The sequence below is a fragment of the Lineus longissimus genome, chromosome 12 (genome assembly GCF_910592395.1).
Source record: "Lineus longissimus chromosome 12, tnLinLong1.2, whole genome shotgun sequence".
Taxonomy (NCBI): domain Eukaryota; kingdom Metazoa; phylum Nemertea; class Pilidiophora; order Heteronemertea; family Lineidae; genus Lineus; species Lineus longissimus.
The window spans coordinates 17,370,984-17,398,951 of record NC_088319.1 but is presented as its reverse complement, the minus strand read 5'-3'; the positions used below and the strand labels follow the sequence as shown (position 1 = coordinate 17,398,951).

The 27,968-nt window shown below is 42.5% G+C and overlaps 4 protein-coding genes across 8 annotated transcripts; all 4 read right to left on the bottom strand.

Moving 5' to 3' along the window:
- Positions 1-5,009: 5,009 nt before the first annotated feature.
- LOC135496736 (F-box/WD repeat-containing protein 11-like) lies at positions 5,010-11,103 on the bottom strand. 2 transcript variants are annotated; one of them, XM_064786211.1, is made up of 13 exons: positions 10,970-11,103; positions 10,578-10,749; positions 10,041-10,209; positions 9,719-9,837; positions 9,379-9,553; positions 8,989-9,110; positions 8,726-8,812; positions 8,278-8,364; positions 8,077-8,165; positions 7,259-7,481; positions 6,847-6,969; positions 6,216-6,384; positions 5,010-5,892 (listed from the first exon to the last, which is right to left on the bottom strand). In XM_064786211.1, exons 1-13 carry the CDS (start codon positions 11,090-11,092, stop codon positions 5,694-5,696), a joined length of 1,857 nt encoding a protein of 618 aa, XP_064642281.1. In that variant the 5' UTR covers positions 11,093-11,103; the 3' UTR covers positions 5,010-5,693. The 2 variants fall into 2 exon arrangements, with proteins under 2 accessions (XP_064642281.1, XP_064642282.1); XM_064786212.1 differs by having other exon boundaries at positions 10,041-10,194.
- Positions 11,104-11,756: 653 nt separating this feature from the next.
- LOC135496933 (DDB1- and CUL4-associated factor 17-like) lies at positions 11,757-16,067 on the bottom strand. Of its 2 annotated transcripts, none has more exons than XM_064786530.1 (12): positions 15,694-16,067; positions 15,433-15,494; positions 15,190-15,231; positions 15,000-15,099; positions 14,484-14,687; positions 14,121-14,213; positions 13,762-13,966; positions 13,309-13,445; positions 13,018-13,127; positions 12,519-12,705; positions 12,262-12,441; positions 11,757-12,069 (listed from the first exon to the last, which is right to left on the bottom strand). In XM_064786530.1, exons 1-12 carry the CDS (start codon positions 15,805-15,807, stop codon positions 11,890-11,892), a joined length of 1,614 nt encoding a protein of 537 aa, XP_064642600.1. In that variant the 5' UTR covers positions 15,808-16,067; the 3' UTR covers positions 11,757-11,889. The 2 variants fall into 2 exon arrangements, with proteins under 2 accessions (XP_064642600.1, XP_064642601.1); XM_064786531.1 differs by having other exon boundaries at positions 12,262-12,417.
- Positions 16,068-17,327: 1,260 nt separating this feature from the next.
- On the bottom strand, positions 17,328-23,641 carry LOC135496707 (OTU domain-containing protein 3-like). 3 transcript variants are annotated; one of them, XM_064786177.1, is made up of 10 exons: positions 23,465-23,641; positions 20,918-21,144; positions 20,534-20,658; positions 20,130-20,278; positions 19,814-19,926; positions 19,465-19,587; positions 19,037-19,195; positions 18,564-18,669; positions 18,044-18,234; positions 17,328-17,900 (listed from the first exon to the last, which is right to left on the bottom strand). In XM_064786177.1, the coding sequence occupies exons 2-10, from the start codon at positions 21,005-21,007 to the stop codon at positions 17,727-17,729; spliced, it is 1,230 nt and encodes a 409-aa protein (XP_064642247.1). In that variant the 5' UTR covers positions 21,008-21,144; positions 23,465-23,641; the 3' UTR covers positions 17,328-17,726. The 3 variants fall into 3 exon arrangements, with proteins under 3 accessions (XP_064642247.1, XP_064642246.1, XP_064642248.1); XM_064786176.1 differs by lacking the exon at positions 23,465-23,641 and adding an exon at positions 22,396-22,617; XM_064786178.1 differs by lacking the exon at positions 23,465-23,641 and adding an exon at positions 22,532-22,603.
- An 850-nt stretch (positions 23,642-24,491) lies between these two features.
- Positions 24,492-27,419, bottom strand: LOC135496862 (protein SCO1 homolog, mitochondrial-like). The gene is made up of 7 exons (XM_064786421.1): positions 27,277-27,419; positions 26,774-26,932; positions 26,357-26,447; positions 25,899-26,096; positions 25,611-25,703; positions 25,248-25,363; positions 24,492-24,997 (listed from the first exon to the last, which is right to left on the bottom strand). The coding sequence occupies exons 1-7, from the start codon at positions 27,352-27,354 to the stop codon at positions 24,860-24,862; spliced, it is 873 nt and encodes a 290-aa protein (XP_064642491.1). The 5' UTR covers positions 27,355-27,419; the 3' UTR covers positions 24,492-24,859.
- Positions 27,420-27,968: the final 549 nt, after the last annotated feature.

Sequence of the window (27,968 nt, the reverse complement as noted above, 5' to 3'; positions counted from 1 at the left end):
ATTGAACGCGACAGTATGGTACGGTTATTGTATTACATACATGGTTCATCAATGGCTGGTTTTTGCAAATGTCTTCGGAGTATGCTTACATTTGCAGCTTAGAACAATACTTGAACGAAATGTTTAATGTTAATAGACCAAACACAGGTCGATTGAAGATTATTACAGGCAGAAGGTCGTGGGTTCCAGTTGGTGATTTCAAGGCGACTGAGGTGCACAACTCGACTTGACCAGAATACTCGTAAATACACCATCAGCGACTTCGTTCGACTTACTCAAATCCAACAGGTCACTGCTTCCTCACTGACATATTCCTGTCGGACCTCACCCCGATACGAATGGTTGGGTCAGCATAATCAAGGCTTATACACATGATGATGAAATTGAATTGTTGCTGGCGCGTAGGTAACACATTTAAGACGATATATGTTTTCTAAGCCTACGTTTTCCATTGTTTTATAGTTTAAACCTTATGTCCTCACGGATGTGTTGATCGTCTGATCCAGTGTGTTCTGATCCAGTGTGTTCTGATTCTGATCGTCTGATCCAGTGTGTTCCTTTCAGATTAGAACTTATAGAGGTTTTTGCCTAAGGCTGGACGTCTTACCAATCTTGAGAAACAATTCAATAGTGTTGTCATTTACCACGCATTAAAGGGTAAGATGCATGGGGAAATGTACCCTCCATAAGACATATCAAACAGAAGAGGAACTGCTACACAACCCGGCGCCGGACTTGTTGGGTTGACCCCATCCCGTAAAGGACAGAACCAAAGGAAGTCAAGATAAACTGGCATTCATATTCGAAGTCAAAATCAACATCAAGTGATTTAATCTCGGTTGTGACTAGGCATATGGTTTCCTTCCTTCCAGCCGAGTCTGATGTATACATGCACAGTCGTTGCCGAAAAAAACCGTGGGAGTTGGTTGGCTCTTGGGGCACGAAATGAATATACATTCAATATCTCCGTCATACTCTGCCGTAACCATGGTTACAGACAGTCATTTTTTACGACTCACGATATTTTCTGTGTTGAAGGTCATGGGTGCATTGTACGGCAGTGCTGCGGTGCATTGCGCTGGCGGAGACTGAGCCGTTTGATGTTGATATTATTGCTTTTTATCATATCTTTTGGGTTGATGGGACACTGACCTTTAATGGTCGCCTAAAATAAAACTGAGAACACTGACACTGTGATTCATGATAAAAGGGCCACGGCCACTCTCCAGCAGACCAAATACGGACCAGAAAGAATATATCCCACTCGAAAGGTAAATTTTGATATTAGAAGACTCTTAATACATGTACGTGTAAAGCAATTTCAATCATCTCTAAAGTTAAAAAAAACCCTAGTTGTCCATCTTTATGCACAGACACGGTGTAGCCTATAGTTGTCAGTTTTTATGCACAATACTGTGTATGTCCTTTAAATGGTCATGTTAATTACTTGCAGTGTCCAACATGTCCAAGCACCTTTATCACACGGCCGCCAGTGGAGTTCCAGGTTGGAGGCCGTGTGAAATCGCCATGAATTCTGACCACGAAACTATAGGCTGTTTGGCACAGGCGACGACTTCGGCATCCTGTCGTACCGGGGACAAGGCCGATCCGCCAGGTCCGGAGTGTAGGGAGAGGCGTTACGGTCTTAATGGAGTATAACACTACTATCTTAGACCGACACGAGGTATTGGCTATCTCTCAACTATGTGCGTGGGTCGTTCTAGGAGATTCTATGACAGAGACGTAGCCAGGGAGGTATAGCGCTCAGAGAGGTGCCGAGTCCTCGCGATTCGCAGAAAAAGGACCCACACCCCGCTTATGAGGTGACCCCTTGACAGTGTCCTGGGGGGACCTTGCTAGACGGACTATCAGGAAACCGGAAAAGGATCGCTTTCTGCAACATTTCCTATCTGGAGGGTTGAACTTTCATAAGCCGCCCACTTGCCCCACTCTGGCAGGAACTTTTTTTTTCATAATCAAGACTTCCTATCACAGAGTTATGAGGAAAACGTCACAACCAGGCGGTCGGTAAAGCTGAGCGCACACGGGCAACAAAATGACAGCGAAACTGAAAACATTTGTTTTCAGTTGTTTTCGAAATGTTTTGCATCTTTGTCGTGTTTGTTTCAATCACTCGCACATGGGAGACAAAATGACACGGTCACGTCACAGATCACGTCAAAAGGGGGTAACCATGGTTGCGCCATACGTCACACCCCCGCTTGGTTGGTATCACATGACGCTGAACGTCATCGTGATTGGCTAATGACGATGATGACGCAAAAAATGTTTTACGTTTCGTTGCAGTCACCCGGAAACGGGCGACGTTTTGACGAAAAACATTTTGACTAGGTGAAAAATATATTGCATGTTTAATATTCGATAACTGTTTCAAAAACAAATGTTTTCGAAAAACATTTGTTTTTGTCGCCCGCACGGCCATCGGTCATTCCTGTTAACCGCTGCTTGATCCCTACTGAAGTGTCGCTGGCTCAAAGATGAAGATACTTGAGCTTGCTCGGTTTACCGCATCCCGAGGAAATCAGGGGTTAACGTTCGCTTCTCCGGCCCTGCCTGTGTGCTGGGCCGGACAGGCGAACACCCCCGATTTCCTCGGGATGGTCTACCGAGAAGCTTTGCCAAGTGATGCTTTATTTCCACTTTCAATCCTTGGGCTCACTCACAATCAGCCGAGATAAATGCCAACTGCTAATCAACTGATATTTTGTGTTGTCCTTGAGAAGTTGCCAACGGCGGCCCAGAGTCATTATGCGGCAATACAGCATTTTAGACCAACGAGGCAAATAATAACATTCTCTATGGATGCAGAATTGATGGCCATGCCGTCTGCCAGCTATGCTAATTCGTCGATAATAAAAAAATGGAGAGAAAAAACTCCGTTGCCAAGACGACGAGATCTACGTACCATCTGACGTGGGGTCAGTAGCGAGGCTCTGTAGTGATGTGACAGTCGTTAGAGGACACCACCTACCAGGGTTTATCTACATGTATCTACAATTTGCTTGATGCATCCAATTCAATTCTGGGTCAATCATTAATATGGCCAAGGTTTCTTGATAGGGGTCAGCACTGGCTTGTAGGAGACGGGTTTGCTATCCATCTTTGGTATCAACAGCCGTCACGTTGGCTACATACAAAAAATGATTTACTGAGACGGGCACATCAATCGCTTTTGCCTTAGATAGAGAAGTCGGTTACTCTGAGCTTTTTCTCTTTGTTCGTATCAACGGCCGTTTAAAAAATCGGAGGAGTCTTAGGTTCTGATCATATGTACAAAATGTATGTTTCAAATGCAGAGTCAGACTCCACATCGAGCAAGACGCGCAGCTAATCAAACCAAAAGATCGGTTAGCTTTATTTCTTTCTTTAGGCTGTGATCGATCCATCGCCAATGCAGGCGTTGACCAGAAAGGTTCCACGAATTCCCGTACGAAGCGCCACTGGATAGTCGTCTGCGCCGCCGGGCTATCAATAAATTAGTCGTGTCCTTGGTAGTACTGTCTGAACTGATTTATTGGCAAAAATAAAAAAATAAATAGGTCGCTAATACTAAGGCAGGCGATAGATGGCATTAGCAGACGGCAACTGATCACGCATTGATTTTGGTCTTCTTGAGCAGAAGCCGTTCAGATCAGTGACGGAGAACCGAAAATGGAAGACCGTGGCCATGGGCTGGGAGGCCGCGGACCGTCGACACTAGGATGGAGGCGCCGCATGCCTCTTGTGCGTGTTTTTCAAGGGACGCAGAGGGGGAGGGGTCCGTGAATAGTGTTGCCAAACTCCATACTGCACTAGTTCGAGCCGGCCGGGGGAGTCTCCGGCCCTCGAGAAATCAGCATAGAGAGGGTGACTTCGGGAGGGGCTGATTGTACAAACAAAGTTTCTAAAAGATAACTTCCACGGCGGAGAGTAGAGCATTTTAGCGTGGTCATCCTTTAATAGAACGCTGCATGGTGCCTGCAATCGGGATTAGATCAATGAGTTAAGTTGATGTTACCTTCTCACCTAGAGCGCACACGGGTAACCCAATCGGCGTCCCAGCGGCGGAGCCAACTTGATCGATACAGTCTAGACATTAATCATAGATCGCCTAATCAATAGCTCATAGTATATACGCAAACGTCGACGAAGTGGTAGCCCTTGGTGATCAGGTTTGGACTATGATCTTAGCTTGACGGAGACAGATCATGCCGACGAGACTACGCGCCCCCGGTCACAACCATGCAGACTAAACTGGGTCTGTTCCTCCAGCCTCTTGCTTGTCAACACAGTGGGAGTGATGAGACAGGGCACAGCCAGACCAAATTGGTATTGGGACCTCTACCCTCTTGCTTGTCAAGACACAGTGGGAGTTGTTAGTCAATAGGGTGGGAGTGATGGGCACAACCATGCAGACTGAAGTGGGTCTGGTACTTCCAACGTCTTGCTTGCAAACACGATGAGATAGATGAAATAGTCACAACCATGCAGACCGATTTGGGCCTGGTTCCTCTGCTGTCATGCTTGTTAACGAACAGTGAGAGATGGGACAGTCACAACCAGACCGAATTAGTCCTGAGACCGCCACCGTCTCCCCCATTGTAAGAGAGAGAGGAGACAGTCACAAACAAGTGAAATGGGCCAGTCATGTGTCCTGTGCTTGTCATTACTTGGGTGGAGCATGGCACAACACAAAAGGGGGAACGGCTTGCGTCTTTCTCTCACAAACATGCTTATGACTGTCTGTGACGGGCAGCTCCACAGTCTTGCATCGCACCATCTCCATGAAAACATTCGACATGAGTTAACGATACTCTGGATGCTTCCAAGAGCCTGGTTGTTCAAAACAAGTTTTGTTGCTTACGCTGCAATAAACTTGGTGTGATCTCCTTCAGTTTAAAGTCAGTTAGACCTAACACCCGTGTTACAATAAGGCTGAGGTGTTGAAACCCGTCTGTTTCCTCTCTTTCAGGATGATTCTCAATAAAGACAACACAAAGCTAGGCATATAATCCAATAGACTTTAATTCATAATATTCATGAATAACAACAACAATAAAATCAAAATGATTCATTTACATGCTTATGTATTGCTGAGGAATAGAAATATACCATAGTTTTAGCTTGAGTCTGGTTTGACGATGTCAAGGCGTGCTTACTCGTTGAATCAAGAGAGAATGGCAGTGACACCTGTCACAACAGGGTGTTAATACATGTAGAATACACCTTATTTGAATACAGCAATTGCATAGTTATGAAACTGATAATAGGCTTTCCAAAGAATACATACTGTAACTTATACAATCACCAAATCTCCCTTATTGTTCATTTAATGACAAGGATACTTCACAGAGTTTGGGACAAGACCATTCAAAAAGGAATAAAGCCCAGGGTTTCTGCCCTTAAGGCAAAAGATTAACACCACTCTATCGTTGTCACTACAGTGATAAGAGCGGTCAGGGACAAGATGGGGAGAGATGGTGAAGGCCTTGTGTCCCAGCAACAGAGACGCCTAGGGTGTCTTATTTCTCTCCACTCATGTACAAAATCTCAACAGGACTTGCGCTTTAGACTAGGGCTTATCCAGTCTTGAGGATGTTACATGGAACAGAGGTCAGCACAACTTCTCCTTCAACCTTACAGTAGGAGGTATCAAGAGGACGTTTAAAAACCTCTCAGCACCAAATGTTACACTACAAGATGTTGCACCATGAGAACCAGCCACCAGGAGGCTCTGATGACTCCCGCGATCTCTGACGCCATAATCGATGCCCATGCTTTGCGATCTCTCCATCACTTTCCCCAGAATCGGTTTCCGAGTCTAGGTCCGAGTTATCAGGCGTGTGGAGGAACCGTGGGTCATAGATAGTGTCAACGACATCTTCTTGAGAGCTTGAAACAAAGAATGCAAAGAGTAAGTACATTGAAATAGCTGCCATTCCTTGAAGACACAGGATACTAAAGCACAACCAGTGAGAGTTCTCCTAAACGGGGGTCAGCAGTAAATCGAGTACAACATCTGTACAGAATGATATGGCTAACCCTGCCTGGATTTTTAGATGATATTGCTAGGCCCGAGCCATAACAATTCTGTGATAATACCCACACTTTCCTTCCAATTATGCGAATACTAGTCTTGTCTGAATAACGTATCAATTTTACACTTTATTCTTGAAATGAATGATGAACAAGAACTTTATAAAAACCTGTCACACCTGGTGGCAACTGACAGTGACAACTGGTCCCAGACCTTCAGCTCATCACCTCCGGTAACCCAACGCAATCGATTCCCATGTCGCATCTTGGTGCAAGACATACAGAGGATGCGTGAAGTGTCTTCATCATTTAACGTTCCCAGATATTCATGAGTCGTAGAGGTATAAACTGAAATGAAACAAAGGCATCAAGATCTTACTATTCACAAATTGAATGGACTACAGTACATGTAAGACAAGATGGTGCCGTCGTGGAGGGTAACACATCCAATGTCCCCATGTATTGTTTAGTTTGGCTCTCACGACGCCATGATGCAGGAAACTGTAAGCTTGTCACAAGCAAGTGTGGCTAGCCTGTGGATGTCTTTACCATTATTTGTAACGTGTTAGTGCTATCATTACTATCACCTAGAAAGTTCAATTCAGAAAACAAATTGGCCTTGGTGTTTGTTTTCATGGCAAAATGGCAATGGCAGGATGAAAAGTGCACCTTTTATCATTTTCAACTGAAGAATTTGTTTTTTCCACCTAAAGTTGAATGTCTATTTAATCATTTTCTCTCTTTCTAAAACATTTTTCTCATGGTGCAGGTTGGAAATCAAAAAGTTAGACAGAGTGTTGGTTTACCTACCACTTAGGAAGCCATACGCGTTGTCTAAATCGAAGCCAGAAGCGACGAGTAAAGGGTTGATCAGCTGGAGGCAGTCGGTTATTCCAAACTCACACACGTGGTTCCTGATCTTAGTCACAAAACCTGAAACGGTCCGAGCATTAACATCATACATCAAGTTGGTCAAGTCAGCTTGAAATTAAGTGAAAACTAAATACAAGAAACTGTCTTGGCCATATCAAGAGAGATTTGACATGGTGGATGCCAAGTGTATTCTCCCAAAAAGGTTAGATGAGCCAGCATAACGGCTGCACCCAGATAGTGACTCAGTTGGCTTTAAATCATTTTGCAATGCGTGAGTCAGTTTTTTCATGGTGGGAGCATTTCTGAGGCCTTCCAGAAAAATCTTAACTTAATCTTGAGTTTATCTCACCTTTTTTCCATTCCAGGACCTTTATATTGAAACCTTCATCTCCATAGTAAATGTGATCATCAGCAGTGGTTATGCAGCGAATGGGCGTTGGCGTCAGATTGACTCCGGGTCGAGTCCTCAACACCTCTGATTCGTACCGTTTATGGAACGTTCCATCAGCGTATTCATGTATCTTTATCAGAGAGTCTTTACTTGCAGTGAAAATGAGATTCTCTGCAGTGACCTGAAACAATACAGAACAATCTTAATCGTTTTACTCTGGGGGCCCACAAGAAGCCCTGCTGGAGATCATCATCCCATGCTACAGAAATCTGTTGGTAATGTTCACTCCTCAAGTCAGTGGGTGGTGACTTGGAATTGTTGATGATATAACCAACTTAGTTTACAAAAGGCAAAGATTGGCAAAAACCATTAACCTTTGGCAGCAAACATGGAATTTAACTTTTGGCCTAGAAAACCCACGTAAGAAATAGAAACAAAGATTACAACCCTGTTATGATCATGACGTTAGTTGCCAAGCTACGTTGGGAAAAAACCTCACACGTTTCCCCCACCTCCATTCATCTGGAACGTTCCATTCATAGCAATTTATCAAACATTTACTGGGGTTTCTTGGTTGCTATGCTGTACCAACTGGTGACCCTCTGAACTAGTTGTGATCATGTAAAGTATGTCTTTGATGTTTTTTAACCTCTTTCTCTGCCAGGTCTGGAAATGCCAACATGCTATGGCTGGCCAGCAACTTGTGTATTCAAAACCTAATAGCGATGTTGATTTTATCTTTGTTACCACTGTTTACAGTATTCTGTTGGTTTTACCTGAATACAGTTGATGCAATCTTCATGACTTGTCTTAGAAAGGACGTTATTCCCCGTTAGTCCATCCCATAATTCCAGTTTGCCTCCATCTGAAAAAGAGACCAGCTTATCTTGAAGGGGAGTCATGTTGATAATCTTTTCATGGTGCAAGTAGTTGGGTTGGGTTTTAACGGCGGTGTTTTGAGTGCAGGAGTGACTCACCTGATCCAGAGACTATGAGATTGGAGGCAGCAAGATAACCAAGGGCAGTCATACTGTTGTATGTGTAGATAGAGTGAAGTAGAAACCCTGAAAACAAACAAGGATCATTTCACTTTAGCTCAGCCTGCAGCAGTACAGAAACTCACGTATTGTATTCAAACTACAAAGAGGAGGAAGAAATGTTTCAAAGGCTCAAAAGTGTAACTTGCAACACTGATGGAAGTAAAGCCTCGGGCAAATGGACAATTTTAGTTGCTGTAACCTGCAACGGAACCACAACAACGTGATGATTGTGGTTAGAATATGCCGGCTGATGGGTTAAGGTCATGAGATGTTTCTGATTAGCACCACCTGACTCTTAGTTCGTGACCCAAAGTCTGTTGATACGGAATGACCAAGGCACCCGAGATCAAGGAGGCTCAATATGGAGCCGCACATACCAGCTTACCTGTCTTCAATGACCATAGTTTGATGCTACAGTCAAGGGAGCCACTGATGATGATTCTGTCCTTATCGACGAGCTCATATGTGTCGGCTGAAAAAGGTGCCAACAAACATGATTACAAAATATGATAAAAGTTAAATCAGAATCTATTTCATAGCTGTCAACAAACATTATTTAAGGCCTCTTCAAGAATTTTAAAAAAAAAACATGCTCAGAATTGTTCTGTTTACTTATCGCTAATTGCTAAAGCCCATCTTTCATCCTACCAAATGTCTTCGTCTCTTCCTCTGACAGCAGCAAGACAGCAGTGACTGTTCCAGTGTGTCCGCCAAAACTTTTCAACTCGGCACAGATATCCATGTCCCACACTTTGACCATCGTATCACGCCTGAATGTAGAGAAGAGAAGCTTTGATTAAAGGAGGACTACAGACATGAGCTGGGAGTTCAGTTGGTTGTCTGCATGGCACTATCTTCAGTTACGGGTCTCACTAACCATGATTGTCTTGATGGACTGTAAGACAGTAGACACCTTTCAGTGACTCCCGAAAAATGACCAATACCTAGTTTTACTGGTAGATAAGTGATCTTATTGTCGCCTATTGAACCGATAAGTATTGGACAGAAACCTCTAGTTTGTGAGGTGCTCAATCTTACCCTCCTGAGACCAAGAGATGGCTGTCGGCAGCAACAGAGAGGACTGTATCGTTATGACCTTCCAGGTAACGCACTCTGAATGGACAATGTTTCCAAGATTCACGAAATCGTAATGCATCCTGTTCTTCTTTCGTTAACTGTGGCACAACTTTCTTCTCCTGTTTCTTTTCTTTTCCTAAGATTGAAAAAAAGAGCATAATATTTGCTAAAAATCAATACAGAGACTCGTCAGTGCAGAGGTGTTGTGATTGACAGAATGATGGGATTACACAGCCAACCAATCAAGGGGCACCACAATCGTGCAAATCCTTCCTAACAAGATCACACCCGTCCTGCTTACCTTTAGCTTTTTGTGTTGTGACTGTAGCCTTGGGTTTCTTTGGTAGCTCAACATGAGCTGGTGAACTGGATGATGGTCTGGGGTCACTGGATTTTGGTGCAGACTCCCCTGTGGCTTGTCTGAAACATTAAAAGAATCTTGATAAAAGGATTCTATCGGCCAGGTATTGTCGTGAACAGGCACCAAGGGTGGCAAACGCAAACATTAAACTTGGGAAGTTGTCAATTCTAACCAATCATATCTCAGCACTCAAGAGAAAGAATAATCAGCAGGTCTCACAGCAAAAATGAAATCTAAATCAAAATGTAACACTCCTTCTTACTTTTCTGACTCCTGTATCCGTCTTTTCCGTAGGTTGGTGTTCTCCTCAAGTGTCTCCTTCGATGGTGGTTCATTTGTGACATCATCATCATCATCATTAGCCTGGTTCTGATCGCCACCAGCATCACCACCACCATAGCCTCGATCCCTCTCCTCTTCATAATCATAAGCTATGAAAATATCAGGTGGAAGAGCGTGAAATGTTGCATAGGGATTGCGGACATCAATGAATTCAGTGGAAGAAACCTGCTAACTCTAAACTGTGTTCTGAAGTCTGCATTTTTGCATTTTCACAAGCCAGGTATTCTCTCCAAGCATTTTTTCAGCCACCAGACATGTTTCACCTTAGGCCTAATGTTTTTGACCACAGGTACACCAAGAGTAGATGGTGCCTTCACAAACATATTACTGGGATGTGGTGAAATTGTTAATTAAGGATGTGCAAGCCCTTTACCAGAAGCCATAATCAAACAAAGGAGACAGCTATGAGATCGGAGGTTCAAGTCTAATTTGAAGATTTTGAAAGAGAAATCTTTACCTTCAGGCTGATGTTCAACTTGTTCCTGTATCTCCTGCATTCGTGTCACTGTCTTACTTGGCGTGTCTTTTGGCGTCAGACAGGGATCCATGGATGAACCCACACTGCTTACTTCCGAACATTGCGTCAGAAGCTCCTGGATATGGCTTCGGATTTCAAATTTTTTGAATACCTAAATCAGATAAAGTGAGTATGAATTTCCGAAGAAGTCAGATTTTAAACAGGTGTAAGTTATAGGTTCCGTCTGAAGCTAAACTTGCTGCAAACCGCCGAGAGTGGACCAGTCCAGAGGCAGAACAAAACATTATGTCACAAATGGCGTCCCATATATCCTGAAAAATTATGTTCAAAGCACAAACGCAAAATAACTACAAATCCAAACGATCTCATACTTTGTCCTCCTCATCCTCAGACAGTTGTCTGTCTAATCTTTCAAGTTTTTCGATCTGTCGGAGCTTCTTTCGTAGTCTTCTGAGCTCATTTTTGAGAGAACTATTCGCCAATTCGTTTTCCATGGGCGCAGCCATATTGGAAACGTCGACGATAGCGAAAATCTTCGGAATAAATCATCAAATAAAAAACAAATACTTGCAGTAGTCGCCTTATATCTCCACCCTAACCCCAAAAAAATTATTTATATGTATTTCTAAATTATCAAAGTGCACAAATTCCTTGGTTCGGCTGGGATTTGTAAATTTCATTGGTTGATGGAAATTGTCACCTCGACCCTATCCGCCGCGCAGCGGAGAGTCCAGGACCTCGTTGATTTACCGGAGGCGAGTCGTGCATACAGTGGCTGCACTGTCAATACCGAGTACACTGGTATTCCTAGGCTCGAGGTTGGCTATCTTTGTGGGAAATACGTTACCGGACACCGAAAGCCGGCGCCCCCTAATCTAGTTCATGACGAGTGAATTGCCGTCAAGTACCAGCCTCTGTAATGTAAAATTGTCTCCATTGTCAAATATGTTGGGCCTGACTTGGATGTGACCTCTCTCGTGAGACATCAGAAGATTGTCAGCATTAGGAGACAAAGTCACAACCAGTACCTCATACGTCTTTGTATGATGAGCCTGTTAGCACAACCATTGACAGTCTCCCTTGGTTTCCTGTGCAATCTTGCCAGCATCTCAAATAACCAACAAAATCATTTCTCATGAAAATATTTTAATGAAATGAACATTACAAATCATACGTAACCATGGCGTTCCATTATAACTTCCATTCATCCCAAATCTGGTCTTTTGAGGACAAAGTCACAACCAGACGGCCTGCATATGATCACTTTGATAGGTCTCTTGCACACCGTCTGTCATCTCCCTGATCTTGGAACAGGTCGACTTGACCTTGACCTTGACTTTTTCCGAGGAGCAACCTTCTCCGTAGCACCAGATCTGTCCAATTTATATATATAGCAGCTAAACTTCTTCATTGGGCCCTTGACTATGTGCACCACTGTGTCCATGTCCACACCAATCACGTGATCGTGAAACTGCAGAGGAAAAGAGATTGGTGAGAGGACTATCAACTCCAGATCAACATTGGGAGATATCCTGCTTTACATGACGCGATGGATGGCAAAGATCCTGCTTTATGACACGATTGACGGCCAACACGTGATGCACGACTACAATTTCATGAAACCTCAAATAAAAGGGCAGCATATTGTGTTCCACCAACTCACCTGATTCCACGGCTCATCTAAGACTATTTCCTTGAGAAGCGCCCCATTAGCGTTGTCGTGGAAACGCACCATGCCCTGGCATGCATCGCCATGTTGATTGACAGCTGTCACCGCAAGGATATCTAACTCATTTTCATAGTCAATCCCTTGGATGCTCTGGAAATGGAACAGAACGACAAGCTTGAGAAAACATAACCCATCTAAATCCAGGCAACTTGAGATGAAAACAAAACAAGTAAAATTATAACTGTACCTACATCATAATCACACTCCACTTCATCTGCACGATAAATCTGCCTTCGGACAACGCGTCCGGACGATGTTGTAACGGTCTCTGGCTCTGCGGTAGTATCTGTGTATGCATCCCTACCACTGGCGTAGATAGAGAAACAGTTTTTAATCGAATAGAATCCGTCCAAAGCATCTTCTTTGATACTGTAGATTCTGAAAGCAGAGTCATGTAAATCTTCAACTGGCTTGAAATATTTGATGGCCACCGAGGTGATGTTCCTTCTCCCCTAACAAAGGCCAAGATGGACAAATCTTCAACACGAGTAAGAGATACGTGGGTGATCCACCAATTCCTGTCTCAGGCACATACCCTCTCCAACAGGGCAGCCTAATGAAGTCATTGTGATGGGAGTATGATGGGAATGTGGCAGGTGAGTCTGCGTTATAATAGAGGGAGGAACGACAGAAGGGGTCCTTTCCTCTCTCCTTGTAATCGTATTCAGGAATTTTCACAAGAGCACTTACTTTATTTCGTGAGCAATTATGTGTAGGATCCTACCAGAGTCGTCAGGATGGAATATGGCACGCTCAGCCTCAACAGAATAAATACTCGACTCCAAAACACCATTTTTTGCCTGTTGAAGAAAGGATCATCACCAATTTGGCTACAGTGAATATTTTGCAATATCAGATAAGAAATGGCTGCTACGCTATGTTATAACAACTATAACAAAGAGTGAAATCGTAAGCCACCCTGACCACGATGATGTGCATTTAGTTTTGGTGATCACGTATCAGAATCCAATGTGTCCTTACCAGTTGATCATCTTTCAAAGCATATGTCTTGAACACTCCACTATGGCCATGTGGTGATATGATGTAGTGCCAAGGATTACCACCCATTTGAAGATTATGATCAGCACACTTCACTTCAAATAGCACTGCCGGACATTCTGTTGACAAGAAAACAAAAACAAAATAGTTTTTTGGGCAAACTACGTCAAGTCTTGACCCACTTATCTGATTACGGTAGGGCAAGGCCATCAAACTAATTTGTACCTCTGCAACAAGACAAATGTTTATGGCACAAAATGGCTTACACCAGAAGAGGAGACCTTATGTATGTCATGCACTCTGCAAAAATACCTCACACATCATTCTAGTCTAGAGCAGGTTTGGCAAACTACTTCAATGATTGAATGAGGATCCTGTTACACCGATACAGCCACAGTGTAGAGACTGTGATAGGATATACTGAAATTAGCATACCTTTTAACTTTATGTTAATTGGGAGACCAACTCCAGCCGAGCCAACGATGCCATGATCGGGGATAAACTGGCCAAGTTTGGCGGTGTAGAGTTTACCATTAGCTAGAACCTCCTCCAATGAGTGAATACTTATCTTCCCACGCTGGTGCATGATGAGTAGAAGACTGTGAGACAACATCACGTCGGTTATATCTTTGCCAAAGATCTGTAAAGAAAACAAAACTTTCATACAATAACACTTTACCAATCTCTAAAAAGAATCAAATATAACAAGTGATTTTTATCACAGCGACTCCCTGACATGATGGTTGAGAAACTGAGAAGAGTCACAGAGCAAAGATGCTAATATTTCTGCGTACCTTTTTCTCTATCTCGAGCATTCCAGTGAACTCGAGTGGGAAGATGGTAAACAGAGCTATTGTCATCAGCACATTCAGTGATGAAGCACCAAGCTGAAACACAAAGAAAAGAGACATTAAAAGGAATACTCACCTTTACAGGAGATTCTTGTTCTCGAAGGTCACAAGACTAAAAATCTACATCATGAGAGTTGTTCTTCAGCAAAGAAGAGGAGTTTCTCTCAAGTTATTGTTCACCTTGATGAGATGATTTGCTCATGATACCATAGGCACCAGGAATGCCCGGTAGAGAGCGGTTTTATTTTTCATTCGAAGGACAGAAAACAACTAACAGGACCTGGGGATGAATCTAACCATGTTTACCCTGCTGTTTTTCTGGTGAACTGACTTGAGGGTGAACCGTTCACATTCAGTTTCTGGAAGAATCCGCCTAAATTTACAGAAGGTTGAGAGATAGACTCTCTGCAGCTCCTCACCGGTGTCCAAATCATACCGCATCAGCCAGTTGTGAGCAGTCAGGGCGAGAAAGGACGGTTTGTATCCATTATGGAGCAGGGGTAACTCATCCTGAAATGAAGGGTCGATTTACAATTCAATATCTTCAATTCCATGTTTACTAAGGGCTCCAATGGGAAGCATTTCTTACCACTGTATCCAACCATGCTGTTGGGCATGATATTGCTCCGTTGCCTTCTAAAAATTGTGTGTTATTGAGGATGATATATCGAATGAAACAAACATTTGAACACTTACCAACTAAATATCTGCTGGGCACGTGACGCTTTCAGGCAATATCTGTCAAATCAGGTCTGTTAAGTCACCAAAACAGATGACAGTTATATCCTTTACACAAGAAGTTTTAAGCAAAATACCACTCACTAGATATGCATGGTCCATCACTAAAGGTTCCACTATCTTCTGTGAAACAGGACATGATGGCAACTCGTATATTTTCTGAGGAATGCCGCCATGGCCGTGTCTGTGAAAGAGAAAGATCAAGTCTCAAGCAGTTTCCAACCACAAAACAGCAATTGTTATGAATTGAAAGGTTGGTATCAATCTCACTTACATGGCATAACATATCCGGTGCTGGTTCAAGTACAGGCGATCTCTGAAAAAGTGTGTAAAAAATTAAAAGACTTGCATTGCATTATGACATACTTATAGTCCTGAAGCCAAGGGGTGTTTGCATGCATCAAAGGGAAGTTCCTCCCCTGATTCTGATAAAAGACCACTTGGGACATCGTTTATTCACCATTTCTGAATTCAAAATGCAATGTCAGCTAATATTTAAAATTGTGGCCTATCGTACCTCTCAAAAGTTATAGGATAACCGCTGTGCTTTTCAAACATTTTCTTGAACTTAGCATCTTTCTGAAACATGACAATAATACATAGAATTAACGAATTACAACGAATCAATAATCATCAGGATATGCAATTGAAGTATAAAGACGTAAAGTGTCTTGCCAAAGATCACAACCATCAGGTATATATCACTGGACTAGGTCTTTCTATTGTAGCCATCATGTTATTCATTTTATTGTTATCATTTCAGTTGTTACAGACTCACCTGCAAAACTAACTTTCTGAAAATCTTTAAGTTTCTCCGATAAGGCGAGATACTTCCACCATATTCCCTCTGGTACAGAGAAATGCACACATTCTCACCCTGCTTCATAAGCATCACCCCCGGGATCTCTTTCCTTTAAAGTAGGCCTACTAGTCTATCAGTCACTATGAGACTGAGCAAGAGACTGAGAGGATGCCGACAAACTCCAGGCAGCTATCTCTTTCCTTTAAAGTACTATGAGTGGCCCTATCTACTTCATCGATGATAGCTTCTTCTAGTCTAACTTGGACCCCAATCAACACTGACAACTTTGGCGAGTAAACTTGTCGAATTAATTTTGTTAGCTATCATATCAGTGGTGTTCGCGTCGAATGAAACTCTCCTTAATAAACTCACTACAACGTGTACAAAATGTACGAAGAAGTAAAGAACGTCAATATTTTCCACATTTGCCGGGACTGGGACAAGGCGCACAGCCAGGTAGCTTAAAGGAACATCCATTAGAGAAGGGACATGCTATGGAGTAGCTGGGGAGGAAAGACTTTCGTTTAAGTTGACCATAGGGACCACCATTTTGGCTAGAATTTCTAGGGTGGGAGTCAGTTCTTTGTTTTCTAGAGAACAGCCTCGCATCCTTGAACTAACATTCACTTCATTTTGAATTGGTTCTAATCGCTTCATGATTTCACATTCTAGCAAAATGGTGGTGCCTTTGGTCGACCCTTAAATTGACCAGACCTGGTATAACAGTGCCTTAAAAGACTAGTCCTTATGTTATTAAGGGTGACTTTGATCTCCTGCTCTCCTCAGGTGAAGCTAGAATCCTGGAGAAAAGACAACCTGGATCATGTCACATCTAGTCGAGACAAGGTACAGATTACATGACACATCAATCTTGTAGAGACATGTTACACCCTGTAACCGAACATGACAGACTCCGTCGTGGGATGGCACATCCAGGGAAGACCTATCAGACCCTGAAGAAATAACTGTGCACCCTTGAGAGCACATCCAATAGAGACAAAGGCGATCCATGTAGAAACATGGTGCAGTACGATGAGAGAGCAAACATCCAGATTAGACAGTAGAATACCTCGTACATGTGTCGGCAAGACGGAGAAGGAGCCAGGGCCGATTGGTTTCTTATGGCTGTCTCACTCTTACCGTGTTAGCAAGACGGAGGCAGAGCCAGCTGGGCCCTTTTTGGTCTAGTTATGGCTGTCACATCTCTCTCACCTTAATGAGAAGACGATGACACAGTGGAGCCCAGATCGGTCAGTTTGTGCCCGTCTCAACTCTCCGACTGTTGGAGACACGGTAAAGCAGCCAGATTTTCAATCTGGTTATGACTGGCTGATCTCTCTCACTGTGTCACCATGATGGTAGAGCAGCCAGGTTAATCAATTCAGTCAGAATGTGACCGTCTCTTCGCCATGTTGGCAAGATTGTGGTGGTGATGGTGGGGAAAACAGGCCCCATTAGCAACCTTGTCCAAGTCCCAAGTAGTGTCTCCAGCCACTAGTGCTGTCACCCACACACGGGCAGTGTTGTTCCGAGTCCCAAGCAGTATTGTCTGCTGTCGGTGGAGGGTCATTCTAAGCAACAGGCAATGCTGTCTCACCCAAAGACACAAGTACGAAATAAGTTAAGTTTATTTGCCTTTCATCATTGTCCTATTTACATTATATTACAAATTCCAACTGTTTTTTAAAGTTAGCCTATTTTACAATCTTCAGATGGGTCAGTGGAGTTTACTTTGAGATTGAACGAAAATTCAATTTGGATATTCCGAGATCATTACCACAGGCAGCCCAGTATTGCTGCAAAGCAGTCTCGGAGACAAAGTCACAACCTGTCAGACCTCGTTATTACCATTCTTGACAATATCTCGCGTATCCAAATATTACCTTAAAGACAAAGTCACAACCTGTCTGAACTCCCTAATTTCATAAATCCAAAAATAGTATCAAGACAAAGTAAAAACCACTTCTACATTAACAACCTAAGACCTGTTGTGACATGATGACATCACCCTATATTTTCAGTGTTCCCATTCCATTCACAACTGTCTCTTCTGGGTCTGAACTGTCACAGTTATTCACAACCTGGCCTCCAGGACCGGAAACTTTTTGCCGATGTCTTTCCGTAGCGCGTTGTTTCTTTTGTTGTTTTTTCACAACACGTGTTTGTCTGCTGCCCATATGTGCCTGAAAATGGAGGGAGAGATGATGAGGAGATGATGACATGAATCATGATCATGACACCCCACAACTCGAGTACTACTGTCAGACTGCATCCATAATGTGGCCTGTTGGAAGGCTTCATATTCCACACAAAGACAAGATTTTACCTGAGGTTTCGTTTTTGGTCTCGCGCCTGTTCCTCCCTGACTGTTTATTGAATCGTAGCCAGAACTTAAAGATGCTTGTTCACACGAATCACCGTTGGTAATATCGCCACCAAATATCCTTGTCGCCGTGCCGTTTTCCGACCAAATACCGCTATCGTACGTTTGGTGAGATCCTAAAGATGAGGTGTCGTCTGGAAGAAAGTTGAATTAAAAATTTTGAAAATATTAAAAATCAAACTAATCCAGATCGTCCTTCTTCCTCAGCATCTGCACTTGTTCTTATGTAAAGCCTGCGACTGCAGCTAGGGGAAAGTTCAAATAATCACACCTTATTTGACTATGTTCGATCACGACACCGCCTGGAGTGAGCTAAAGGTCGTCTCACAGGACTATCTGGTATTCCATTCTGATAATGTCCACCTGATTTTTTAGGGCCGACACCAATACTCGCCAATTTGCCATGATCGTTCTCAAATGCAAAGGGGTTTTTAACAGGAAGAAGTTCTTTTTTTCCACTGACCTTGTTGCGTCCCATTCGACACAGACATGATTGCTAAAATGGCATCGACGGAGGAATCCACGTTGTAGAAATTATCTTGTAAAGTATCACGGACCATCAGCCGATCCTAAAGAGGAAAGATATTGAACTCTATAAACACAACTCGTAGAGATTATTACGGTCCTCCTGTTCAGGCAGAATGGACCCCACAGGCCCTTTATTCTTGACTCAAAGACAAGACCATTCATTTGACATCACTCAATCAGTTTTTTCTGATAGTTTCAGTTCTATATGATTTATATCATTTGGATATTTAAGTTACAGTCGAACCTCCTTAGCAGACACCTCCCTATTAAGGACACTTGTTTTGGACCAAAACTAGCTGTTTCAATTCAATTTGACCTCTCTAATCAGGACACCTCTCTCTTAAGGATGGCACTTGCCAGTCCGGAGGGTGTCCTTAATAGAGAGGTTCTACTGTATATAGCACTTACTGAGCAACCCGTCATTTTCATGATATGGTCCTCGACATCATCGGCACTTTTTACAACACGTGCCACGTGGGCTTCTTCATCTTCAACATAGGAATTCATCACAGTTTCTTCAAATGTTGTGGTGCCATTCGGCGTGTCGGCCGCTGATGAGATTGGGGACTGGAAAGGGAGAGATCAGAGTAAGCTCTCTATACAGTGTACTGCTGTGGGACAGACCACACTCAGTCACAACGCTTTATACCCTCTACTTTATCACAAGGAGGTCAGGTCTGTGACAAAACTTTGACATGTTCGGCAACGATATTGTAATCACCATTCTGAATCTGAATCGGACGGATATCCATCTCTGGCAGTGAGATTTAGATGCCACTTTGTATCATCGTATCACCCCTGGGGTTTCCATTAGAATGCATGTCTCCTATTATTACCTTTAACTTGATAAATGCCGGTGACTCTGTATTGTCGCCAGTTTTTCTCACGCTGGAGTAATGGTCGCCATTGTGGTAGGAGATATGGAGTTGGCGCGATTTGGTGTTATCATTGCCCTGAATCTGAAACAGATGAAAAGATTAATCAAATGGAATCCATGTACAATATAAGGAATAAATGCAGCTTTCGTATACATGTAGCTATCCAGTGTGAGTCCTCCTCAGATTCCCTGTTCTTGTTATTGATTTCAGCAGAGGTACACTTGGTCATCATGAAGCCGCAGCTAATGTAGTAAGGTAAAGGTTACTCTATCGAGTTCAGCTGTCACAGGTAAGATATATTACTCACCATCCAAGGCGGGGAGTTCATTTGGTGTATCACAACATTGACGCCGTGGAGACGGGCAAAAGCAACAATGGAATCGTTACCTCCGTACGTAGCGGGTTTCTTCAACTGAATAACTGAAAATGAAACTAGACATGAGCCCTTCAGGCAACAGCAAACTTCTCAGGCTGAACAAACACGTGGATACCGACATGTTGAGTATTAAAACCTACAAATAAGCTGAGAATGAAACAAGGGTTGAACTGACAATGGCATCCAATCTAAACCTTTGATGACACCCCCAGTTCCACTGAACTACAGTCACCAAGGTCAAACTTACTGTATCGTTCAAAAGGCACATCATCTTCTACAAACGGTTCGAAGTCTTTGCGATGTTCGACCATAAACTGACACGTATCGAGCCGATGTTTGTAGTGGTTACGACAGTGACCTTCAAGCTGGTCACCAAGGGCACGGAATAGACAATTCCTGAAAGGAAGGTGCATGATTTGAGAAGGTCATAAGCATTCATGGTTGAGTTGTAGGGTGAAAATATATGGGCTAATGTCACTCCATCTTACAGAACCTCATTGGAGAGTGTCCTCCCCTCAATGTGTGTTAGTGACCCCGAGGGTATTTTCTTTTGTCATCCCTTGTCAAGAAATGGAGCCCTTCTCTGAGGAAGTGACATTATACGTGAAGCCCTCTGCCGAGCAAGGCAACTCATGCATTCCTACTACTCACCCGTCACCAGGAATATCCCTGAGCTGTAGTCCCATCTTGCCGAGCTGCGACGTGAAATTCCCATAATTTTCATCATCGGCCAAATAGGACTGCATCATTTTCTCTTGTTGGTAGGCATGGCGGACCTGCAACACATATTTGAAAGGTCAAGTCAAGGTTATTTGACAACAGAATATAAGGCCTGAAAAAAAGTGGTTGTTTTTTGGTTATTTTGAACCCTAATTTGGTTGCCCCCTACTTCGAGCAGACACAGGGTATATATTTAGAGTAATTGAGAGCCCTGTCCCCGAACCTAAACTTGAAAGGTTACAATTGCTTTCATAAAACCACCTTCTTCTGTCTGCCTGAGCTCTGCTTTCTGAATACCCATCATGCAACACTTACCTGACGTTCGACTTTCTTGCGTGCCATCTCTTCCAGCCGCTTACCACGTGTTTTCTGTTGTGTGTGTTTTGATCGAGACTTTGCAGACATGGCAGGCACGTTAGCATGGGGGAGACATCGCCATTCTGAGTAGGAGGAGTCGAGGGAAGGAGGAGTCGAGGGAAGAGATTCTGAAGAAGTCTTGTCTTTAAATGGATGAATTCAAGAGATGTTATTGTCTAGTAGACCTGAAAGTGAGAACATGAGAGAACTAGTGAAGGAGTGGAGCGCTGTAGTTCTTATCATATCCTGTGCCTGTGATCTTGGGCAAGCCTCTTCGCTACACCTAGAAATTTACAAACTGATGACTGAAATGATTAACTTCAGTCAAGACTTAAGTACACTACATGTTTGTATGTTATTGTAGTGACCCAATTAGGAGAACAACAGGTTCAAAATGCTAGAAATATTTAGCAGATGCATAATTCAACACAATTAGACTTGAGGCTGTTTGATTTGAAGCCAATGATAGCCAGCCAACCAAAACCGGACAGCCAAGATAAGCACAAAATAACAAGCAAGGAAGGCTGAATAAATGAATAAAGTTAGTGAGAAAGAACAATTGAAGACAACCCCTGGAATTTTAATACGAATTGCGGACACTTGAACATGAAACAACATTGATTTTCCCACAGGCCTCGTTAACATAGAGAAAGCAACCTTTTGTAATATTCTGTTGGTAAATTCAATACTTTTTGTAATGGGACACCACCAAGATAATCTATAGGCCCACACCAGCCCTACACTGGCAAATCATAACGAAAGTCATTTTGCCTCAAAATGGAAAAAACTGGCAATTCCTCAACAATAATAGGTTCGATTTTGGTGGACAAAGCCGAGAAGGCAGGCCTGGGAGGGACCAGGGTCATTGCTTTGGACGCGGGCCAAGCCATTGAAGAGAAGCCAAATATGACATGGGACTGACTGCCACAGGACTCAAGGAGACAATCAATGGGACCTTCAATAAACCAAAGCATCACTCAAGGTCTAAATGGCTGTGATATACATTAGTTCAATGAGTGTACAGCATTTATGAATGGCTTGGTTATTCACTCTAATTACATATAGAACATCCGGTCTATTCAAGTGAAACCAAGAACTGACAGCTAATGTATGAATCGACCCCAAGCCCATGAATCAATGACAGTGCTCAACCCAGTCACCTCGTATGTTCGGGGATGACCTGTTTGGGGATGACCTGAGCAGGGTGACCTGAATGATGTGTCAGGGGACGAGTTGAAAATACAGTAGGGTCCACCTTACCCCTGTCCTCCTTCCACCCTCACAGTGCTTACCTTGGTGAGATAACCATTCTCCTCAAGTTTGGTATCAATTATCAAACCAACAGATAGAAAACATGCCTAAGTCCTGAGACAATCAAAATCCAGGTGAAAATAGAAACAAACCAAAGAACAAATATCCATGGAACAAAATCTTACCTCAGAATAAGGGATCAATCCAAAATGAATAGTGATGATGATTTGATAAACAGTGGCAAACACAATTTGGAGCACAATCAGAGAGAATCTCAACCCAAAGCAGCCTCTGGTTTGTTTTTGCTGAGACACGTATTACCTCAAGTGAAGTCCAAACTAATCCAGAATCAAATGTTTATCCAGCGGAAATAAGATGTTTTGAGCTGTCACACCTCCACCGATCACACAAATATACTGACTCAAGTCAAGTAGGCCTCACAAAACATGAATGAGTTGACCTAATTTCAACATTTCCTATGTGTGGGAAATGAACATGCATTTTCGTCACAACAGTCGTCATAAAAGGGGTGATTAAAAGGGATCAGACCAAAATTCCTAGGCTATTGTGGTGGTCTAGGCCAAATATTTCTGGAATTCCTTAGCCCTCAAAAGCATTGGCCCACATATTCATTTAAAAATGACATTATGAACGAAGGGTTCTCTTTTATCTGAAGGTATTGATATGACATTCATGACACAAGAACACCATCGTTATCATTATAATCCCATTCACTTATTGAGTTTTTGACGTTCTAACAACTGAATTCCAGTGCTGACGTGACAGAACGTCTCCTTGATTGAAGTCAGTCAGACTGACATGACAAACAGTGAAACACACCTCATCAAGAATACAGGCTACATTTTCTCATTTTCAATTGAATAATATAATCACCATGAAAAACCATGTACAAAGTGAATTTGACCAAAAGAATACAAAAACTTTTTTAAAGGCGAACCTTTTGGCTAACCTCTTGTCACTCCTTCAATCCGTCAGTCCCTAAAATGTCTAATACTATAGTAATACGGAGGAAAAGATCTCCACTCCAGGGGAAGCGTTTAACTTCCACATTGGACGTCTTGAGAGGGTAGCCTTGAGAGGGTAGTTCTTTCTTTGGCTTTGTTTTCAGGTTTTCCAGAGAATGTCAATGACAATGTGATGTCATGTCAAGACATCACTCACTGCCTAGGGCCTATGATTAGAATTGGGTTCATAAAAGTCCGTCAAAATGTAAGGATATGTAGCCCAGTTTACCTTTTTCACGAGCCCCTATATACCGAATCGTCTTTATCTATGTTATCTGCCAATGTCAAGTAATGCGGCAAACTGTCAAAAATATCTGCGAGGTTTTTATTCGACAAATAATTCGAAAGTCCTCACTGTTTTTTTCCTGTGACCCTTTTGAGAAAACTTCAACGAGTGAAATAATTTTCAGTCTCGCTTCCAGGATAAGCTTTGCGCTGTGGTTTTCTCTCAAAAGTACAATAAAACGCAAAATACACCATGTGACAATTGTAAATCTTTGTAAGATAATCACAAGAAACATAAATAAGTCAAATCTGGAAGAGAAAAATTATCACTTTATGGAGTGAATCGCTGGTAAAATATGTACCAAATACTGGGACGAGACTAAAAATTTACAATGGCATGAAGAACAGCCAATTAGCAATTCGTTGTGGTCGTCGCACCGAAAAAAATTCTCCAAAAATATATATTCCATCAAAACCGCTTGTCGCTCCCATCAGAAAAAGGTATCTGCATAACGTGTGCGTGTGATTTAACATCCTGCAGAATCAGGGGAATCGGGCGTTTCCAGTGATATACAACACAAATGGGTTTTCCTCATGCATTCACTTTGGAAACGCATTTTAAAATAGATGTTACGCCCTGTTAATGGGGCACGTCATCATCGCGTACATTTGGGAAAAACTCCCTAACGAGACCTTAGCAATTCGTTGTGGTCGTCGCACCGAAAAAATTCTCCAAAAATATATATTCCATCAAAACCGCTTGTCGCTCCCATCAGAAAAAGGTATCTGCATAACGTGTGCGGAGGTGGTGCCAAAATTGAGGCGGGCAAGAGACATAGTTTCCTATTTTGGAACTTTGCGACTTATTTTCGATTCAGGACTTCCTCAATATTGGGCCGGCAGTTGGCTGGGTGCCGCCTCTGGTTATTTGTCTGTGGATGACTAAAACTTCAGCAGGGAGAAGGTGTCTGTTTCTAACTTAGATGACTCCTCTTTTGCATTACAGTAAGGAAGAAAAGACAAAGTTTTCGCAGATAATTTATTTCCGAGATAAAAAAGTACATCAGGTGTAATACATGTAACATGTTTATGCAGTGATTTTGTCTGTGGTACATGATTATTTGTTAATTAATCACTTCCGAGTTGCTGTTTCTTAACCTGGCTTATCAGTATTCACCCATCCTGAGGTAAACACTATAAACAATGGATGCTATGTCTTCTTGCCTCGTCACAGGCCTGTGCAAGTCTTTTTGTGATACAAGGACAACTCTCACTGACAGTGCAGAATTCCTCTGGTGTCTCCTAAGTCACTTTACAATTCATCCAGTATTGTCTATCAAGCTAGTAATTTCCTTGCAGTCACTCAACTCCAACCTCAATATGTATCATAATTAGGATGTCATTTGTGAAGCATGATGTATTTTTGCATATGAACACCTATACCAGAAACAATGTCCTCAGCAGTTTTGTTTTGTCCATAGTAATCCACAAAGTCGCCATCAGGGTTCAACAGGTACATGATAATGGTGTGATCGACCTGCAAATTAAGGAGAAAATCTAAGTTTTTTTGATGAATTGTTACCAATATGGCATTAATTGAAGTGAAATGTAAATACTCACTAACTCATCAAATTCTGTTTTGGATATTTACACTGTGGAAACTTTTACTCAAGGTAGTAGAAAGGATGAAGGGCTTAATCAGTTTCATGCCACTAGCCCCTTTGCTTGCAACCAAGCCAGCACAGTAAATGGACACCTTGAATACCAGATTGGTATCTTGAACTTACAATATAATCCTCATCCTCATCTTTCGGTCCTTGACTGAAGTACACTCGATACGCTCGTGTAGCCTGCTGAACTTGGTCCATACTACCAGTGAAGCCAAGTAACTTAGGCGAGAATTCTGCAAATAACAAGCAATTGATAATTATCAGAAGAAGCAAGTTCATGAGGAATGAATACATTGTTTGAAAGAGACTTTGTGATACATGTACTTTGAGCAGACAAAACGATGCAGGCTTGTTGGCTCCTCAATGTTTTCTCTCATCCACTCATTGTCTCCCAAATTGATCTTTGACCACATTCCTCCATGCAGTGCTGACCGGCGAGTACAAGTTGTTTCAAGTGCTCTGCCCAAGGACACAACTCACCTTTTACATACTCTCTCACCGCCTCCACATTGTCTCTGTACGGATCAACTGTTATGAAAATCGGCGTCAAATTTGGAAGAACCTTCTTTGTCTCTGGAAATAAGAAACATCAGAATTGTAGAAAGAGTGAATGATGATTTTCAGCCTCTGTTCAGTTCTTCTATCCAAAATTGTAGCAGATAAAACCAGGACTCTGAAACAACAGGTAAAACCAGGACTCTGAAACAACAGGTAGGTCAACATTCCACATGGAGATGTTCATCACAAGCAATCTGAAAGTACACCTACCCATTTTATCAACCACCTCGACCATTTTCTCAATCTCATCAGGGCATATATCGGGGCAATGTGTGAATCCGAAATATAGCAACACCCACTGGCCAAGGAAGTCCTTGTCTGTTCTTGTCTTGCCATTATGGTCGACTAACTCCCAGGGTCCTCCTAATGATGCCTTACCGAGAGATCTCGCCCTTTCTCTAGCTATGGCTGAAAATGAAGAAGAGGACTTGTAGAGGTTTTAAGCTACAAAAGAACAAAGAGCTTCAATCAGATACAAATGTGACAAATGCCTGAAGTAGTGCCTATGATGTTCCAAAGATTTTTAGTTGATATTTTCACACCATCCTACATCCAGTTTTAACAAACCATATCTATTTCTTCATATAAACATGGTAAGACCTCACTTTGAGATCTCCTTGTCCTGAAAACTGTGCTCAACAACTGCCGACCTGGTGATTGTGACCTACCTAGTTCTTTTTCCTTCTTCACATAGAGCATTCCCCCAAGAAGTGCACCTCCCACTCCAAATGTAACAGCTAAAGTTTTCCATGAGATTGGCTGAAAATGGCAATTCGAAAATCAAGATACCTTGTACCTTGTTACAATGATGTTTCAGCTGTCATAGGTAGCACTGGAATGGCAAGACTAGGGACATCTACTTTCCAGTTCCAAGAACAGAGGTTACAAATATTGAAATTCAAAACGAAACTTGAGGAAACAACCAAATCATACACTTGCATGTATCTGAAAGTTTTAATCTCGTGCCAACATTGGCAACAAGACCAATTTTGGAATTATTGCATTGTCCCCGTGACATCATATAGTGTGGTCGGCTTCGGTCGAAATCGTTTTATCTGTGGGTAATATTGAGAATGAAGACTAACCCCTTTCCCTCTTCCGTCTTTGACTTCTTTATTAGGTTTTGGCGTCTCACTCGTCCCCTCCGACAACCATCTACGACTATGGACACAGTTTAATTCTGTGTTGCTGGAATGTGCTGTTGGACGGAAAGTAAGTAACGTTCTCCTTATTGAACAGGATGTCTGAAAAATGAAAGGCCTGGATATCAAACACAACGACGAACGTCACGAGACATGAATTGAACAGATTTCTAGGCTACAATGTCAATGATAACATTAACAAAGGAGAGTTTAAAAGAAGACTGCTTTTTGGGTTATGTTCCCCTAAATGATAATTGATATGCCATACCCATTAAAAAACGACCCTCCATCTCCCTTCTCTGTCAGACACACAAAATGACCTTGCCTTTGGTGACATAAGTCGAAACAACATCATGTGCATCTAGTGTGTACATAACAATACAGTACAGTACAGTAAACTTTGACAGCATACATAAGGGACCAACTTAAGACCGACAAAAGCTTACCAGAGGATATATCTTTGCCAGAATAGTGGAGGTAAGCTTGCGAGACCTTCCCACAAAGTTTCTTGATGCGCTTTGCATGATGACCACTTTTTAGAAGATTCTCACGCAATAGAATTTTTGTTGATGGGCGCAGCCATGACACTTTTCCCAGTTCCTAGGTGGTCATCACTTCTGTACAAATGTACATGAGATTGTACACAAGGGTAGAGGGAATAATAATAAGGCTCCGACAAGGGTACGAGGTTAGAAAAATTGAGAGCGAATTTTGAAGCAAGTTACTTGTCATCATCAATATTGATGACAGATTTCTGCTAAAGTCTTCGATAATTAGTAGATACATTGTGTTGTACTTATTCTTTAGTGTATAGCCGACAAAGTAAACATATTTTGAACGCATTCAGGGGTGAATTTTTGAAAGTATCTGCTGTAAAAAATATTGAGTTTGAAAGGATGTATGAGGCCTAGTGTAGTGTGTTGGTGTACAGTCACAGCTCATCCCAACATCCTCACCCCCCCCCCCCCCCCCCCCCCCCATGATAATGATGGGGGGCAGGGCATAGCCTTCGGGACATGATCGGGCATTGTAAGCGGTTTTTAAAAAAATGCCTTAGACATGATATCTGTTAAAACAATAAAAGCTTTGAGGTAGATTCTGGTCTCTTAAGTTTAGTTTGGCCCAAAGTTATAATTGG

Coding starts and splice junctions, on each gene's coding strand:
- LOC135496707 (XM_064786177.1), bottom strand. CDS start 21,007: ATGTCTGCAAAGTCTCGATCAAAACACACACAACAGAAAACACGTGGT. Junction 20,659..20,917: donor GCAAGAAAGTCGAACGTCAG/GTAAGTGTTGCA, acceptor TATGTGTTGCAG/GTCCGCCATGCCTACCAACA. Junction 19,196..19,464: donor CGGCATTTATCAAGTTAAAG/GTAATAATAGGA, acceptor CTCCCTTTCCAG/TCCCCAATCTCATCAGCGGC.
- LOC135496933 (XM_064786530.1), bottom strand. CDS start 15,807: ATGCTTATGAAGCAGGGTGAGAATGTGTGCATTTCTCTGTACCAGAGG. Junction 12,442..12,518: donor AAGTGGAGTGTGATTATGAT/GTAGGTACAGTT, acceptor TGTTTTCTCAAG/CTTGTCGTTCTGTTCCATTT. Junction 12,070..12,261: donor TAGATGAGCCGTGGAATCAG/GTGAGTTGGTGG, acceptor TTTCCTCTGCAG/TTTCACGATCACGTGATTGG.
- LOC135496736 (XM_064786211.1), bottom strand. CDS start 11,092: ATGGAAAACGAATTGGCGAATAGTTCTCTCAAAAATGAGCTCAGAAGA. Junction 9,111..9,378: donor CATCTCTTGGTCTCAGGAGG/GTAAGATTGAGC, acceptor CTCTACATTCAG/GCGTGATACGATGGTCAAAG. Junction 5,893..6,215: donor TCACTGTCAGTTGCCACCAG/GTGTGACAGGTT, acceptor CTTTGTTTCAAG/CTCTCAAGAAGATGTCGTTG.
- LOC135496862 (XM_064786421.1), bottom strand. CDS start 27,354: ATGCAAAGCGCATCAAGAAACTTTGTGGGAAGGTCTCGCAAGCTTACC. Junction 26,933..27,276: donor TGGCAAAGATATATCCTCTG/GTAAGCTTTTGT, acceptor TTCATTTTTCAG/ACATCCTGTTCAATAAGGAG. Junction 26,448..26,773: donor AAGACGGAAGAGGGAAAGGG/GTTAGTCTTCAT, acceptor TGCCATTTTCAG/CCAATCTCATGGAAAACTTT.